The sequence below is a fragment of the Notamacropus eugenii genome, chromosome 1 (genome assembly GCF_028372415.1).
Source record: "Notamacropus eugenii isolate mMacEug1 chromosome 1, mMacEug1.pri_v2, whole genome shotgun sequence".
In the NCBI taxonomy this organism is placed as follows: domain Eukaryota; kingdom Metazoa; phylum Chordata; class Mammalia; order Diprotodontia; family Macropodidae; genus Notamacropus; species Notamacropus eugenii.
In genome coordinates, this window is record NC_092872.1 from 574,508,363 (window position 1) to 574,526,301 (window position 17,939).

General features: G+C 33.8%; 1 protein-coding gene across 4 annotated transcripts in view; it reads left to right on the forward strand.

Moving 5' to 3' along the window:
• The window catches only part of MCPH1 (microcephalin 1), a 300,799-nt gene that overhangs the window by 23,664 nt on the left and 259,196 nt on the right, over window positions 1-17,939 (forward strand). For 3 of the 4 annotated variants that reach the window (XM_072634374.1, XM_072634372.1, XM_072634373.1), the window contains 5 exons: window positions 1,734-1,821; window positions 3,126-3,240; window positions 5,480-5,623; window positions 10,688-10,768; window positions 13,951-15,147. In XM_072634374.1, coding sequence (XP_072490475.1) covers window positions 1,734-1,821; window positions 3,126-3,240; window positions 5,480-5,623; window positions 10,688-10,768; window positions 13,951-15,147 — 1,625 coding nt within the window. The remainder of the gene's footprint in view (window positions 1-1,733; window positions 1,822-3,125; window positions 3,241-5,479; window positions 5,624-10,687; window positions 10,769-13,950; window positions 15,148-17,939) is intronic. The other variant, XM_072634375.1, reaches the window with a different exon arrangement.

Below are 17,939 nucleotides of genomic sequence, written 5' to 3' on the forward strand. Positions count from 1 at the left end.
AGTGGGGAACCTGTGGCCTTGCGGCCACATGTGATCCACTAGATTCTCAAGTGCAGGCCTTTGACTGAATCCAAACTTCCCAGACCAATAACGAAAAGATTTGTTTTGTAAAACTTGGACGCAGTGAAAAGGCTGCATCCAAGGCCCTAGAAGGCCACATGTGGCCCTAGACTAGAGGATCTCTTCCAGCTCTAGATCTATGATCCTATGTCCAACCCCATGAAATAGGTACTATAGGTATTATCACTTTTTTCAGATGAGGAAACTGGAACTGTAGAAATTAAGTGATGTATACAGATGCATATATATGTAATGTATTACTTTAGATGATTGCATGACTATCAAATTATAACTAATAGCAACTATGTTTCAAAGAAATGTTTTAAATGACATATATAGTGATAGTGACTAGACCTATGCTTTCATTGGTTTAGGGAGTTCCTAGATAAGAACAATCTCTACCAATTCAGGCCAGTACTCTCTTTGCATTTTTTCGTCTTAAAGAATTGCCTAGAACGCTAGTTCTCAAACTTTTTTGTCTCAGGATTCCTTTTAACTTGTTAGAAATTATTCAAGACTGAAAAAAAAGCTTTTGTTTATGTGGATTATGTCTATTGCTATTTACCACACTTGATATTAAAACTGACAAAAATTTTTAAATGTTTGTTAATTCATTTTGAAATAACAGTGATAAACCTATTCATGTTAATTTAAATTTTGAAAAATAACTGTATTTTCCAAAACAAAAAAATTTTAGTGAGAAAAATGACATTGTTTTATATTTTTTGAAATCTCATTAATGGAGAAGCTTAGGTGGTGCATGGATGCTGTGCATGGAGTCAGGAAGACCTGAGTTCATATCTGACCTCAGATACTAGCTATGTGATCCTGGGAAAGTCATTTAACCCTGTTTGCCTCAGTTTCCTCATCTGTAAAATGAACTGGAGAAGGAAATGGTACACCTTTCCAGTATCTTTGCCAAGAAAATCCCAAATGGGTTCATGAAGAGTTGAATTTGACTGAATGACTGAACAACAAATAACAGAAGACAGTTGCATTCTCATCTGTTTCTGTATTGCATCTATTGCAACATATTGTTTTGGTTGAAGTGTATGAAGAAAATTTGGCCTCATACATTTGTAGTTGAAAAAGGGAGGAGTGTTTAAGTAGTCTTTTCAAATAACTGATTTTCTTCTTTGATGGTATATGGTTTTTTAAATCTTAGTTGCCCTGTAGTGTCTGAAATCATATCAGTGAAGTTTTGATTCACAATTCACTATTGATCTATCTTGTACTTTGCCTTGATAGTTTTTGATTGGTATAACGCTTTGAGTGAATCCTTTATCGATGCATGATTTTGTAATACCATGCATTGATCATTTGGAAAATATTGTTTCATTGAGTAATGGAGATCTCCCAAATATTGAGATATTTCACTATACAATATCTATATTACCTCTGTCTCATAAAAATCTTTAAGTATTGGAAAGCTATCAGACTCACAGTGATAAATACAAGGTTTCCAAAATTCTAATTTTCACTTGAAAGCTTGAATGTTATTGTTAGTAACTAATACTGTCAGCTATTTTCCTATTTTGGGTCTTGTTCTCTATGCATGCTGCCTTCTTTATATTGCTTTAATTACTTCAGTTGCAGTTTGAACACTTTGACTGTAATAAGAATTCATTTTCATTGAAGGGTAATAATAATGAGTTATAAAATTTATTATGCAGATGCAGGTTAGCTGGTGTGCGTGTTGACGAGTCTTTATTTCCTGCAATCAACACTAATGAAGGATTACCATGTCTAATTAAAAAAAAAGTGAGTATATAATAGTATGCAAGTTGAATGTGCATACTTCTTGCAATTGTAAATATACTTATTTTACATTCTATATTCACAGAAAACATATTTAGACATGATTTAAATTCACTTGAAGCTGTTGTGTATATTCTGTTTTTGATGTCATGTTGATTTGAGCCAAGCTAGAGTGTGTTGTAGTGTTGCAGATAAAATGATTAAGGAAAAGCTAGTATGAGCAGGTATTATGGCATATATTCCACAGACATCTTTACTTCTCTTGGGTGTTTTTGGTTATTTGTTTTCTCTTTTGGTAACATTGCTTTTAAATTGGATATCCTGATCTAGAGTGGAAAGGGAGTTTTCAAGAAGTCTCCATTCTAATCTCTGAACTCTATTAAAAGAAATAGGGAGCAAGAACTTTTTGCCAATAAAAGGTATGGTAGTGGTACTTAGAGAATTCTCGTTTAGAAGAAAGTCACTATATATGTTTATTTCACTTTAAGCCAGAGATTTTTGGTTTAAGGTTAGAAGTCATCTCAGTACTCCACTTTCATATCTATCTTCAGCTAATTGTGGTAATGAAGAATCTTTTACACTTAGATGTTGCTGTGAATTGGCAATATCTTCTCTTTACCAAGGCTTAGCTTTTGCCTTGTGTGTCTTTCCTTATGTCACAAAACACTCTCTTCCACCAATGTTTCTGTAGGTTAAAAGATGACTCTGAATAGGAAACAGAGATAGAGGATGACCTTATTTGAATACTCATAGTGTAAAATATCATACTGGATTCTGTGGGGAGTTTCACAGAAAAGATAAAATTTAATTCCTGTTCTACAATAAGATAGAATCTAATGGGAAATATGAAAATAGCACTAATTGAAAACAGGTAGCAGCAATATTTAAAAATGTGGTTGGAAAAAATCATATCATCTTCCATCTACAAAAAGGTAATTTTAGGAGTAGTGGTGAAAGATAATATGCAAATGTTTCCATTCTTCTGATTTTTATAATTTGTGATATACTTCCTATGAAAAGCTAATGCAAATCCTTACATCTTATATTCATTCTTGAAAAAAATTATCTGCTTAATTCAGTTATATACGTATAACCATCATAGAGTCAAATGTAACACAACATGGACCATATCAATAATTTGTTTTTAATACAAGGGAGTATCTACAGTTATCTTGTATTTCAAAATTACAACAGCAAATAACATGCTTGCTTTAGAAAGATAATATAAAGATATGTGAAAGGGTTATTTTCCATATTAACCAGGTATTATATAATAATGGTAGTTAATATTATCCTACTTTTTACAGCGAAAGTGTATGCAGCCAAAAGACTTTGTTCCCCGAACACCAGAAAATGATAGAAGACTTCAAAAGAAAATTGAGAAAATGGCTAATGAGCTGCATATTCAAAAAACAGCCATAGGTAAATTAAGTTACATAATATGCTGTCTTTTGTATTTGAAGTTGATTCAAACCCACAGTCAGTGGAGTGTCTCCCAATTGAATTCTATACTTGGGTACCAAAAGAACTGGTATGTCTGGTTGTTGAGCCATTTTTAGTGATGTTTGAGAGATTCACGTAGAATTGAAGATGGATCACACTATGAGAAAAGGAACAGAGGCTGCCACCCATAAGCCAGAGAGCTTGAATTCCTTTCCTGGGAATATTCTAGAATAGATCATTAAAGAAATGCTTAAAGAACATGTAGAAAGGGAAATGGTGATTATTAAAAAGACAAAATGCCTTCATTGGGAGCTGGTCATGCCAGACTAACTTTATTTCCATTTTTCATGGTTGATCAACTAGTACATCAAGAGAATACTTATAGATCTAGTTTACCTAGAATTCAGCAATGTGTTTGATAAAATATGTATTAGAGATGGCTACATGGCATGGTGGATAGAGTCCTGAACTTGGAATCAGGAAGATATGAGTTCAAATCCTGCCTCATACACCCACTAGCTCTGTGACCCTGGACAAATCACTTCACTTCTTTCAGCCTCACTTTCCTCATCTGTAAAATGTGGATAATAGTAACATTTGCCTCACTGGATTGTTGTAAGGAGCAAATGTAATATATGAAGCACTTTGCAAAACTTAAAGCACCATATAAATGTTAAGAATTATTGTTATTATCTCATTTATTCTTCTTGAGAAGATGGAGAGAAAAAGAAAAGATAATTGTCCAGGTTCAAAAACTGCTTACTCATGGTTCAGTTGCAAAGTTTTGGAAATTTGTTTTGGAAAATAATAGGAAATAATATACTTATAACAAAAGAAAATAAAGAGGATTTTCTGATAAAATTTTAACCGGTCACTCAAAATGTTAATAACTGGAAGTGTTAATGATGCTTTGCTGTTCTCAACATGTTAATAAATGGTGTCCAAAATATAATACTGTATTATAAATTCAATATGATTTTTCTTATACATTGTGCCTTTTATAGATGAGGAAACAATCCTTAAAACATCAAAAATGTTGATGTTTTTCCACCAACTTCAAAATTCATTCACACTTAGGACTATAAGGTTTGGAGCTTAAAGACTATAAAAGTACTCTAAAGTCTAGAGCTTATAAAGTTTTGGACTATTAGGTTTAGCTCTGGAAAGAACCAGAGAGGTGCTCTAGACCAACTCCTTCATTTTATAGCAAAGGCCCGGAGAAGTAAACTGAATTCACATAGGTCAAAAATGGTAGAGGAGTCATATCTGATGCCCTCTGACTCCAAATCTAGTTTCTTTTCCACTTCATCATATTACTCAGACCTATTACAGATTTATAATTAGCATATAGCATAGTCAGAGAACTTCAGAAATGGAAATTCCATTTGATAGATGAATTAATGGCTACAGCTGTTAAGTGACTGAAGCTAATTGAAAGAACTTGGGCTAGATGCTAGCTAGCTAGGTTTATTGATTTCAAATCTAAAGATTTTTTAAAAAAAATTATTTGGCTGACTCACTTTTCTTTTTCCTCTTCCCACCTCGCCAGTTGCCTTGTCTTTTCATTTCCCATTGTTTTGCTTGCTGGTATTTAATTTCAGATTTTGTTCAGGTATCATTGTGTGAGAAACAATGGCAACTAAATGTTGAAAAATCTAATTATTATATAATGCTGTATTTCTGGGAAACAGTTGCCAGCAGATTATTAGATTGCTTTTGTATCAACTGTTAATATCCAATCTGATGATTATGAATTTGGTTGTGGCTAATGTCCTCAATGGTGGTTGTTACATCTTTAAAAATAACTTTTGAGTCTGATGTAAAATCTGGTAAAATAGAAGAGGTGATGTGTTAGACACTCAAAACTAGGAAGTTATTGATTTTTAACATAAATTTGTGATTTTACAGAAAGTGACAATAAAATTAGAAATTTAAGGAATTCATTAACTCAGTGGGAGATATGTGTAGATAGCAGTAGATTCAGAAGTTGTGGATAGGGGTAAGGGACTACAGAGGAGAAATTATGGGGAAATAGCAAATGTAGTAAATTAAAGAGAATAAAAAATTTCCCTGAATGAATTGGAGTGAATAGATGAGAGAATCTACTTTTTAAGAAATATCTGCCTGTATCAGTTATATATCCTTGGATGATATCATATTCTTTTAAGTGTGAAGGTATCTAAAATTGAAATTTCATCATTTTGATTTTTCTTCCCAGATGATGATGATATACCAGTTTTATTGTTTGAAGCTGATGGTTCATTGATATATAGCCCCACAGCTAAAATTAAGGATCAATGTAATGCAATGGAAAAGAGATTACAGGAAATGAAAGATAAAAGGGAAAATCTTTCCCCTACATGTAAGTAGTCTTGTCTTTATACCTATACTGTTTCCCTAGTACCTTCCTCCATTCTTGTATCTTCTTATTATGAGAATTATCAAATTATGAGAAATAACTTGTTCTGCCATTTTCTTTCTCCTTTGTATACTAATTCATTTCTTTTACGTTTCCTTCTCTTTACCCTCTTAAAACTCTTGAGAAGAGAACCAAGCCACTGCAGGTCCTCTGGGGGTTTTTTTAATTATTATTTTAACTCCTTCAATACTCTAAAAATATTAAGGTTCTGAAAGGACACTTGTTTCTCCTCTTCCTGTTATGTTGTTAGCACTGCATCATTATACCGTTTCTTCCATCTCCTTAAATAAATATGTCTTCCTAGGTTAATCTAGGAAAGTTCCTGTTCAGCTCTGGTCTTTGCATTAGAGATGCTTGAAAGTTCTCTGTTCCATTAAAGATTCTTTTTCTTTCCTATGGGATTATATTCAGCTTTGTAGGTTAGGTAAAGTTATTTTGGTTAAGACTCATTTTGGAATGTCATATTCCAGGCTGTCCTCTCATTAGAGGAAGCTTCTAGATCTAGTATCATCATGATTATGATTCACCGGTACTTGAACTCCTTTTTGGATGCTTACAGAATTTTGTCCTGGACATGGAAGTTCTGGGTTTTGGCTAAGATATTCCTAGGATTTTTCTCTTGTGGGTTTTAGGGTATAGGAGGTGCTCAGTGGATTTTTCTATTTTTATACTTGCCCTTGTTTCTAATAGATCTGAGCAGTTTTTATTTTACAATTTATTGAAATATATTCAGGTTTTTTATCAGTTTTTAAGGAGTTAGATTTTTAAATTACCTTTCCTTGACCTATTTTTGAGGGTAGTTATTTTTCATAGGTGATACCTTTTGTTTTTCTCTATTTTTTCAATGTTTTAATTTTCTTCTAGTATTTTTTGCTGTTTTATGAAGTCATTGATTCCTAATTGGTCTCTTGTAATTTGTAAGGAGTTCATTAAGTAAGTTAGCACTTTTCTTTTTTAAACTATTCTTCCAATCACTTCTTTCTTCCAGAGCTTTTTCCTTTATTATTTACATTTTTGTTTCATTTCTTCCTTGTGGAAAATCCCCTTTTTTTAAAAAAAAGAAAAAGTTTCTTCTTGCACTTGTTACAAAATTTCTTTCTGTGAGGTAGGATTTGGGGGCATCTACAACAATTTTTATAGTGGTAGAAATTTTCTTTGATTTACTTATCTCTCCAGCCTTGATTCCTAAACTGAGGCTTTGTGCCAGGGTCAGGTTGCACATCTACCTGTGCTTTTGGGTAGCTGTGATTGGCTCACTTAGTCTTTCCCTGGATTTCTGCACTGACCTCCACCTCCCAGGGACAGACAGATCTTCCTGGATTTTTAAGAGTCAGTGTTCTGGGTCTTCAGGACACCCAATGGCATTTCAGAATAGTGTTAGGGGCTTCTGGTATGTGTGCTGCTGTGCTCACGCTGGTTATTGCTGCACCTTATAGTTTTCAAGATTCCCTTTGCGGGTTTCTGACCACCTTGGAGCTTTTTCATGGGAGCCCTTGAGTCCTACTGCCTCCAGATATAGACTGAGATCTGATGGCTAGCTACATTTGCCTCTGACTGCTCTCTGGTTAGGCTGGGATGCTGACATTCCTGAGAATGTGCTGCCTTTTCTGACAGCCCCCTCTCCTATGCCTTTGGGCTTCTGGCTGAATTTTTGTGCAACTCTGTGGTAGATGAAGTCACTAGTTTTTCTTCTGTATTTCTTGATCATTACTTGTCTTAGTGTAATTTTTAGCTTCTGGAATAAGCTGTCTGCTTGTATTTTTCAGGTAGTCATCATGGCTGGCAGTCCTGTAGCCCTCTGTTTACTACCTGTCATGGCTACAGTTATAGCTTTTAAGACAGAAAATCTCCAGAAATGTTTCGAAGTGTAATAACATGGTGAAAAGTAATTTCAGTTACTTTAGTTAGTGTTTTAAAGTCTTACTCAGATTATAAACGTGTTGGAAGTAAGAGTATGTTCATAGATCAACCAGTTGATCAGCAGGCTTTCCCTAAGTGCCTGGCACAGTAGCATGTGGTGTGGATAGAGCCAGTCTTGTGTTATTATACATATTCTCTGGAATATCATGTAGTGAAAACTTGAGAATTATTTGAATGCTAGAAACAATGTTTCATTTTCATGAGGTAGAATTTGTTTTAATTTAGATTGGAAAAAATAATTAACAATACAGCCCTTTTTTTTTTAAAGACTTTGCTCTCCGTGTTAGAGAACTAATGGGACTGATAGAAGTATATATATTATGAAATTATTAAATATGAGGAAAGATGCTGAATAACAATACTAACATATTTGGATAGGTTATTTCCTTGCAACAGACCTGTGAAGTAGGTTGTATGAGTTCATATATTCATCTAGAATAATTCATAAGAAAAGTAATTTACCTAGAGGCAATTCAGTGTTGCAATATATAGAGCACTGGGTCTAGAGTCAGAAAGACCTGAGTTCAAATGTGACCTCAGATAGCTTTATAACCCTGGGAAAATCATTTAACTTCTATTTGCCTCATTTTCCTCAGCTGTAAAATGGCACTTGCCATTTAATAGCATTTGCCTGCCAGAGTTGTTATTAAGATCAAATGAGATAAGTTAACATAGTGCCTGACACATAGTAAGCTCTTAATCAGTGTTTACCACAATCCTTTGATAGTGATTTGTTTGCAGTCCAGTTGATCTGTGTGAGTTTCGTTTATTTTAAAACCTGGCTTCCTAATTCTGATAGCACAGTAGTAACTGACAAGGGACCTTTGTTTTATAAAGCTCATTAATTTTAACCTGGAAGCAGCTTAGCATAATGGATAAAGAGCTAGCCTTATAATCATTATGCTAAGCTGCTTCCAGGTTAAAATACAAATATTATCTTTTCCCCCTTCTCCAATCTGTTGCCAAGGCCTATCAATTTCATCTTTACAACATGTCTCAAATACATTCTCCTCTTTTTGTTAATGCCATGATCCTAGTGCAGGCCCACACACTTCACACTTGCACAATTGCAATATTATCTGGTCGGTCTGCCTATGTCAAATATCTCCCGCACCAGTGATGTGCAACACCTGGTCGGTCATTCAGCCACCAAAGTGTTTTCCTAAAGCATAGGCCTTGGCAACAGATTAGATATAGGGGATGAAATATAGGGAAGAGTTGACCCTGAGGAACTAGGAGTATTGTGTTGCTCTTAACAATTAATAGGAAGATAGTGGTGGTGGGAAGGATTTAGGGGAAAACATAATGAGTTCAGTTTTGGACACAATGAGTTTGAGATGTCTGCTGGATATCCATTTTGAGATGTCTGAAAGGTATTTGGAGGTGTGCAGTTTCAAGTCTACAGAGAGAATAGGTAACTGATTTGAGAATTATCAGCATAGAGATGATAATTACATCCATGGGAGCAAATGAAAGCAAGTGAAGTAGTGTGGAGGAAGAAGAGAAGAGGTTCCAGAACAGAACCCTCTGGGGCACCTACAGATAGGAGTGACCTGGAAGAGGATCCAGCAAAGGAGATTGAGGAGTGAACCTAGAGATTGGGGTCCCAAAAACCTAGAGAAGAAAGTATCAAAGGAGGTCAGTATTGTCAGAGGCAGCAGGGGGCTGTGAAGGCTGAGGATTGAGAAAAGGCTATTGGATTTGACAGTTAAGAAATCATTATTTCCCTTCTGCAGATATACCTCACTTAGTGCAATAGATCTTGCACCTGACTCAAAAATGGAACCATATTTTCACTTTGAATTATATACAGTTGTAGATATTTTAATCCTGATTATATTCAGTTGATAGTAGTTTCTTATTTTCCTAAATCTGTTCCATGTCCCCAGGTAGTTAATAATTTAGAGATGATGTATAAAGAAAGTTCTTTTTCTGGAAATAAGCGGTGAATCCTTTTGTACCATAGTTGCCCATGTGGTTTTGTAAGTTAGGGTTTTCTTTGAATATACAAAGTCCTTCCTTTTTGTAGGAAGATCCCCTGAAACCTAAGAAACTCTGATAAGTATATGTTATAGGTGAGAGAAAGCCTTCAAGTAGCAATCAGGGTTCAAGATACTAACAAAAACTCATGTCTATGTATTTGTCTACAACACTAGGTACCTCTAGTATGGATTTATGAAAAGAAGTAGATTAGGAAAACAGAGGACTTGGGTTCAAATTCCAGCCTTGCTATTTGGCTATCTCTGACTTTGAGAAATTGACTTAACATCTCTGGGCTTTGGTTTCTTCACTTGTAAATTGAGGGAGTTGAATGAAATGACCCCAAGGTTGCTTCCAACACTCTCTAGGTGATCCTATGATATAATGTCTCATTCTATGACTGGTATGGGATATTGCAAATTAGAATATTTGAAACTCGACTCCTAAGTTTTCCTGTCTTGTACCTTCTTGTTTTTCATATTGTCTCTTAGGGAGTAGAATTATCTTTGGAATATTTGATATGTCCTCATTTTACCTTCTCTTTGTCTTTGAAGACATACATCATTGCATTTTGGTTAGTGCAGTAATGTCCTTTTTGGTTCCTGACTCCTTTAGTATTTTAAGAGAGAACTACTATTAGTGCCAGCCCATGGATGTAATAAGGCAAATCAAATTAACGTATTGTTTTGAATGGGTTTAATTTATTTGTTTGAGATTCTGCCTGCAGATGGGAAGGATAACTTTTTAAGGTCCCTTCCAACTTTTAAGATTCTATGATTTTACGCTTTATTGAAGTATAAATAATTTTTTATGGTCACAGAAATATTTAGTGCTGAGTTGTCTGGAATAGATTTGACTAGGATGTTAGTATTTTGTGCTTGTTTTGTGGTAAATTTAGAATTTGAAATGCAAGGAATAAATTGATGTGGGTAGGAGTATAAATGACTTACCGAAAAATAGCCAATACATAAATACAATACAATACGTACAGTAGTTCATTAGAATTAGTTAATGGTAGATAATTTGGTGTTTATAAAAGTTAGTAGACAATATGGTATGTTCAAATAGAATTTGTTGCATTTAAAAAATCTTTATCTTATTTTTTAGTTTCTCAGATGCTTGCTCTTAATTCAGACCCATCTTCATCCGGAACATGTTTGAATACATCACTTAACACGTCACATTCAGGTAAACAATTATTTTAAAACTAGTGTTTCTTTTAATTGCTTGTTACCCTAAAGTTTAAGTTAAGATCATCTTTGAATCAGTTGTTTGTATGTATGACCAACTTGGCTAATAGTTGAACAAGATAAAAACATAAAAAATTGTTATTTCCCCTTTTAAATGGTATAATGTAAGAATCCTAATGTAACTAGATCATGAGAAACTACTTGAGGTAAACCTCCATTTTTCATTCTTGTTGGGGTTTTTTCCCAGAAGTTTGCTTTCTGGCACCATATCAGTTTTTTTCTTCCTGTGGTCTTGTATAAACTCTTCTGTGTACAGTTTAAACAGTGTATTTCTAAGAGCCATAGAAGACCTGAGGAAAATTCGTTTTGCATAATGTTTTACATTGGACCAAGAAACAAAGATCTTCAGTGAGTCTGGGAGATAGAGAATCTTATTAACTAAAATATGTGGGTTAGTGACAATACAGTGGAAATAAGATGACCATTAGGATTTTTTTTCCTTCATGAAAATGGCCTGGATGATTAGATCTCATGGTTACAGATTTGTCACTAGTTGTAATAAACTTTTAAGTAATCTCAACAGGACATGATTTGTTGCTCTGCTCACAGTTGTGCTCAGTGAGTGTAATTTACTCAATACCTCTCAGAATGCTAAAGTTATGTATGGAAGATTTTTAGAATTCCTGGACCTTAAAGTCAGGCCAGCGATGAACTGCAGGCTCAGAATTCTTACAAAGAAATTAAAAAATATATTTTCTTTTAAGTTAGGAACAAAATAAGTACATCTTATCAAACTGAGATTGTACAGAATAAATATCTAAGCATATTCTGTTCTTTCCACCTGAACCTAATTCCAAGCAATTAAGAGCCCTGGATTTTAGTTTTCACCTTTACTATGTGGGATATAACCTAGTCCTAGTAGTTTTATGAAGAGTGAAGAATTGTTCAGCAGGTCAAATTAAAATAAAGAATCTTGTCAATTACTTTAATAGAAAAAAGTAACTTTATGTAGCTTATCTCTTCTAGGAAATTTAATTGATTTGAAAAGAGTTTATATTAAGACCCTCTCCAGTTCTCAATCTATAATCCTATGATCCTCTTCTTAAAAAGGAGTACTAGTCATAGTGTTAACAAGCATAAAGGAGGACCTTGTGCCCAACTTGAGAGAATACAATAGAATATCAAACCTGGCTTCTGCTCTCAAAGCATTTGTGAAAAAAGGTGATTGGAAACAAAATTAATTCAGAGAAAACTGAGTACAGTTTAATTTGAAATAGTGTAGTACTGAGTCTGAAGGTAATAGGAATATAAGATAGGGAGATATTGGTAGGACCTGAAATAGGGAAGGCTTCCTGAATGAGGTGGCAGAACTTGAACTAGGCCTTGAGCAATAGGTGGAATTTGGTTAGGCAAAAATGAAATGTCAGGAGAACAACATAAGAAAAGACTAGGAGTGTGGAATGATAATAACTGATATTTATGTAGTTTTCTAAGGTTTGTGAGTTAAGTACTATCAGTATTATTTTTCTATTCTAAGAATAAGGAAGTTGACAGAGAGGTTGTGACTTACTTATAATCAGTGACTTACTTATAATCAACACATAAGTGTCAGAGGTGGTGTTTGAACTCAGATACCTTTTGACTCCAAACCCAGAATGTAATGTCTGAAGGATGGTGGAGATACTTGCATAATTGGGGTAAAGGGAGTTAAAACCAGATAGGGAAATTTTAACTTATTTTATTAAATTTATTTATTTATTTTTAGTTTTCAACACTCACTTTTATAAGATTTTGAATTCTAAATTTACCCCTTCTTCCTCCCCAAGATGGCATGTGATCTGATATGGGCCATACATGTACAATTAGATTAAACATATTTCCACATTAGTCGAAATTTAACTTATTTTGATAAGGAATAGGGAGCACTTTTACGTTCTTGAGCAGGTGAGTGACATGGCTAGAAATGTGTTTTAGGATTCGATGAACATCAGTGTATAATGCTGTACATAAATAGTATCATGCTTTCAGGTTTACAAAGAGTTTTCCTTACAAGGAAAGCCCTCTAAGTGTAGACAATATGAGTAGTACCCCCAGTTTACTGATGCCCTTGAAGTGAAGGGATGTGGTCAAAGTTACATACCTAGTAAATGTCAGTGCTTACGTGTAATCATTGTATTTAGTTAAGACTTTCAAAAATGTTCATTTTTATGTTGCTGTTATAGTACAAATTGTTCTCCTAGTTCAGTTCACTTCATTCCATATCAGTTCATGCAAATCTTACCAGTTTTGTCTGAAACTGTCCCTTTCATAATTTCTTCTAATATTATTCCATTATATTGATTTATCATAATTTATTCCACTCTTCCCCCTTGATGCCCTCTTAGTTTTCAGTGTTTTGATGCTTCAGAAAACTGTTATAAATTTTATGTATATTTCTTTTTCTCATTTCTTTATTCTCTTTGGGGCATAGAACTCATAATAATAGCATAGCTGAGTCAAAGGGTATGCACAGCTTATGGACATATTTTGGTATATGGTAAAAGATGTTGGTTGGTCTAAACCTAATGTCTGCAGATCAGTGTCTAATGAGTGAGTCCATATCCTAGTAGCTGGGTTCTTTGAGTTTACTGAACATTAGGCTAGTAGGTTATTCTGCTTTGCTATATGGTGTACCTAACATTTTCCACTGGTCACCCTCTTTCTATTTTAACCAGTCCCGAATTGTTTTGATGATTGCTTCCTTCTAGTACAGTCTGAGATCTAGTACTACTGGGTCCCTTTCTTCTCAATTGTTTTTTCATTGTTTCCCTTGAGATTCTTGACCTTTTTGTTCCTCTATATGAATTTCATTATTATTTTTTCTAGTTCTGCAGTGTATTTTTTTGGCAGTTTGATCAGTATGTGGCACTGAGTATATAAATTAATTTAGGTATCATTATCATTATTTTCATAGTGGCTCAGTCTGTTCATCAGCAGTTAATAGTTTTCTGATTATTCAGGTTTAACTTTATTTTTGTAAGTAGTGTTTTATAGTTATATTCATATAGCTTGTGATATTTTCCTAGTGGGCTTTATGGGTAATGTGAGCATCCATGCCTTAAAACTAATTGGTTAAAATTTTTATTTAAGTCATCACGCTATTTTTCATTAATGTTTGAATGCTTTATCAATATCTTACAGATGAATCCATTTCTGATGTTTTAAACACATCCTTTGATGATATTTGGAGAAACCGTGAACGCAGGAAACGTAAGATCAAGTCAAAGAAACACATTCATAAAGCTAAAACTGATGCATGTCTTTCTTTACCTATATCAAAAACTGCATCCAACAGTCTCTCTGAAAGAGTAACCCCTCAGAGATCTAAGATTAGTAACCTTCCTACAGAAACAAGAAATGTCCAAAACACTTTGATGACTGAAATGCTCACTCCTGAAAAAACTCAGTTTGAAAGAATATCTAAGGAAATATTTAGTGAGAAGGGTTATCTGTCCCCTTCTTCGGCTGTAGCACAAAACCACTCTGTGAGAAGTCCAGGTCCTACAAATTCTTCAGAAAAACAATTGAGAAGTTTAATACGTTTAAATTTTCCTTCAAAAGAAAAATCAAGGAAAAAGAAGTCTAAAATGAGATTTAGCAGCCCAAAATTGCATCTAAGTAAGACTAAAAACTTTTTAGAGTTGATGACTAGTCCTGTAAAAATATCTCCAGCCTGTAAAGAAGCAGTATATGATGATTATTTTTCACCCACTAATTTGAAAGAAGGGAATTCAAGGAATTGTACTTTTGAAGTTAAACAGTTATTAGAAAGCCCTTCACATTTAAATCACCAAAAAAGTATCTACAGGAGTAAAAAACAAAGCATTTTAGAAAACACTGATTATCGCAGCTTTAGCAAAAAAATGAAACTGATTCTAGCAAGTGATAATTTAGTGGAAGAAAACTGCAGGCTCAAGAAACTTCCCAGTTGTGAAAGAAATGTAAACTTGAATTGCAGTCCATATAGTGAAATACCTGATGCAAAAGAAACCTTAGGATATTGTAATGAAACTGATTCTCAGGAAAGAAAAAAAAATATAACCATAGGTGGAAATAATTCTCTTCATACTACTGATGAGTCAGTTCTTATAAATGACTGTTTGGGAAGAGAACCTTGTGATGCTTTAACTACTTTGGAAGGAGGTGCTAAAGAAGTCCTCATCAATAACAAAGAATTGACTATTCCCATGACCATACAAAAGAGAGAAAACGTTAACTCTGAAATGTTGAACTCTTGTGAAAATGAAAAGCAAGAAGATATTAACTTCATTTTCAAAAGTGATGCTGCTCTGGAGAAATCAGTGAAAGAAATGGAAAATCCCTCCAGATGTATCCAAAGTATGTGAACCTCTTTTATTTAGCAAATACATGTTATATATCCATTGCACTTTTGAGTCCTAGCTTTTAAATAATAAAAAAGCAACACAAACTAATGATAAGTCAGGGTTGATCAAATGAATTTTAATTATAGGTACTCATTTTTACTTTGAATTTCCAGGAACATGAGTTAATTCCTTTGTGTTTGAATGTAATTCTAAGCCTATCTTGGGGTTGATGCTGTGGTTTTTTAAAAAATCTTGTTATTCTATCCTCTGCAATGAATAATTCAGTATTGTTACTATTTTCATGAGTATTTGTCTATGTAATAGCCACTGATCATAATGGAAAAATATCACACACCTCGCACTTTTGAAAGGGAAAACTTAAAACCAATTGAGTTTGAGCCATGAACAAAAAAGATACAGGAAACATGAGTAATTATATTTAGATGAGAAAAACCAAAGAATAAACATTAGATTCCAGAAGGGAGAAAGAAGGAACTGTGGCCAATTAATTTACAATCTTATACTTCACAGGAGGTTAATTTAAATAGTGATAGAGCTAGGATTTGAACCCATGCCTTTGGAAGCTGAATCCATTATGCTTTCCATGATACCATGTGACCTCAGATTTGTGTCTTAGAAGGCATACATAGGTGGTGCTAATTAATCGTGTAATGATTTTGAAATGCAAGGCATATGTTTTGATGTTACTTTGAGCAGTATTCATTGTAATGAAGTTCCGGTGTAGCTCAACAATTTGTATACCTGTTTGCATATTCTTTTGATAGGATTTGACATAAAGTGACTTTAGTTTTAAATATGTTATTTTAAAGCAAATTTTTGTTATTTTTCTTTATTAGGTGGCTATGTATTTGGAATCCCTGTTATCTATTTTCTAAAACTATAATGGGCATTGGAAAGAGGAAATAGAAAAATTAGATTAATTGCTTTTTTTCATAGCTATAGGTGTAAATAAAATTGGAATTCAAGAAATCTTTACCCTAGTCCCTGACCACAATTTAGGTTAAAATCTGATAAAATTACTTAACTATCCTATTTTTCTTTTTTAAAGAAATTAGCTACTTTTTTTCTGTTCAGGGAGAAACAAATGATTCAAATATTGAAAATTGAAACAAGTGATAGTTTTTTTTCCCTTTTCTGCCTAACCACCAGAGCTAAATATATTCTTGCAAATAGAATAAACATGTGTTATCACTATATTTTCACCTCTAATCTTCAACATTAACATGAAAATATTCCCACTTGATGACAATGGCATGAAATTTTAAGTATGTTCCAATAATTGCTGCTGACATATTTGTTGTGTTCACAGTTGGCTTTTGATTTTGAGTGGTTTGCAAATTTAGCATAAAATAGTGTCTTGATATGTGAAGTGCTCTTTCTATTACTGTAGCAGGTTTAGTTAGGTCTCTTAGGAAATATCAGTTTCACTGACAACTTGAGTCACTTAGAAAAGTTTTCTTTTAGTCTGTTCAATACCTTATCTGTCTCTCTCTCCAAACAATAATAGTATATGTTGTCTCTTAAAAGGGGCTGTTAAAGCTGGTGTTAGTAGAATATTCTTCCACACTGTATCCTTTATAGAATCAATGTAGGTTTTCCATTTTCTTGAGATAATACATATGTGTGTGTTGAAAAGAAGAATTGAAGGAGAAAAGTTATTGTCCAGAAAAAGTCAGCAGATTATTTATTACCTTTTATATGCCAGGTACCATGTAAAGCATTGGAGATATGAAGCCCAAAGTGAAAAAGTTTTGGCCATCTTGTCATTCTTTTGGAAGAGACAGCTAGTGTATATATATATATATATATATATATATATATATATATATATATATATATATATATATATATATATATATATATATATATATATATATATTAGAATGTGTAAAACAGACAAAAGGTGATTGGGATGGGATTGTGGGAAGGCACCAGTCAGTAAGGAGATCAGGAAAGGCTTTATGTAGAAGATGGCATTTGAGCCAAGTCTTGAAAGAAACTAGGAAATTCAAAGGCAGAATTGAGGAGAGAGTGTATTCCAGCCATAGGAAATAGTCAGTGCAAAGAAATAGGCAGTGAGAGATAATGTCATGTCTGATTAACAGGAAGAATAATAGTTTAATTGGATCATAGAATGTATGGAGGGGAGTAATACATAATCAGTTAGGTTAGAATCAGGTTATGAAAAGCTTTAAGTATCAAATATCAGTCATCTATGCATTAAGTGCTTATTGTATATACGTGTGTATATACAAAACACAAAGCATGTACAAATTTTGTTTTTTTTTTCAGGGAGGTTGTGGGAAGATGAGGCATAAATAAGAGTGGGAGGCAAGAAGATTCTATGTAGAAGATAAGGAACTGAGACTTAAAAAAGCAGGGATTCTAAGAAATGGAGAGCTCCTCTATACGTAGTGTCTCCCTCATGGGAAAGTAAGCTCTTTGAGGCCAGTGATTGCCCTTGATTTTGTTTTTTTTTATCCCTGCTTAGCACAGTGCTTGGCATATCGTAAATGCCAAATAAATTCATTTATTCTAGGCATGGGTGATAGTTATTGCAAAGACATAGAAAGGAGAGGTGGAGTATTGTGTATAAGAAGTGGCAAGAATGTAGATATGGTTGAAATGTAGAGTACATGGAGGGAAATAATGTGGCCAAAAGTGTAGGATGAGGCAAGATTGGGGAGAGTTTTAAGTGCCAAAAAGAGGAGTTCATATTTGATCCTATAGGGATCCACTGTAGTTGACTGAATAGCAAAGTGTCAGGGTCAGACCTGTGCATTA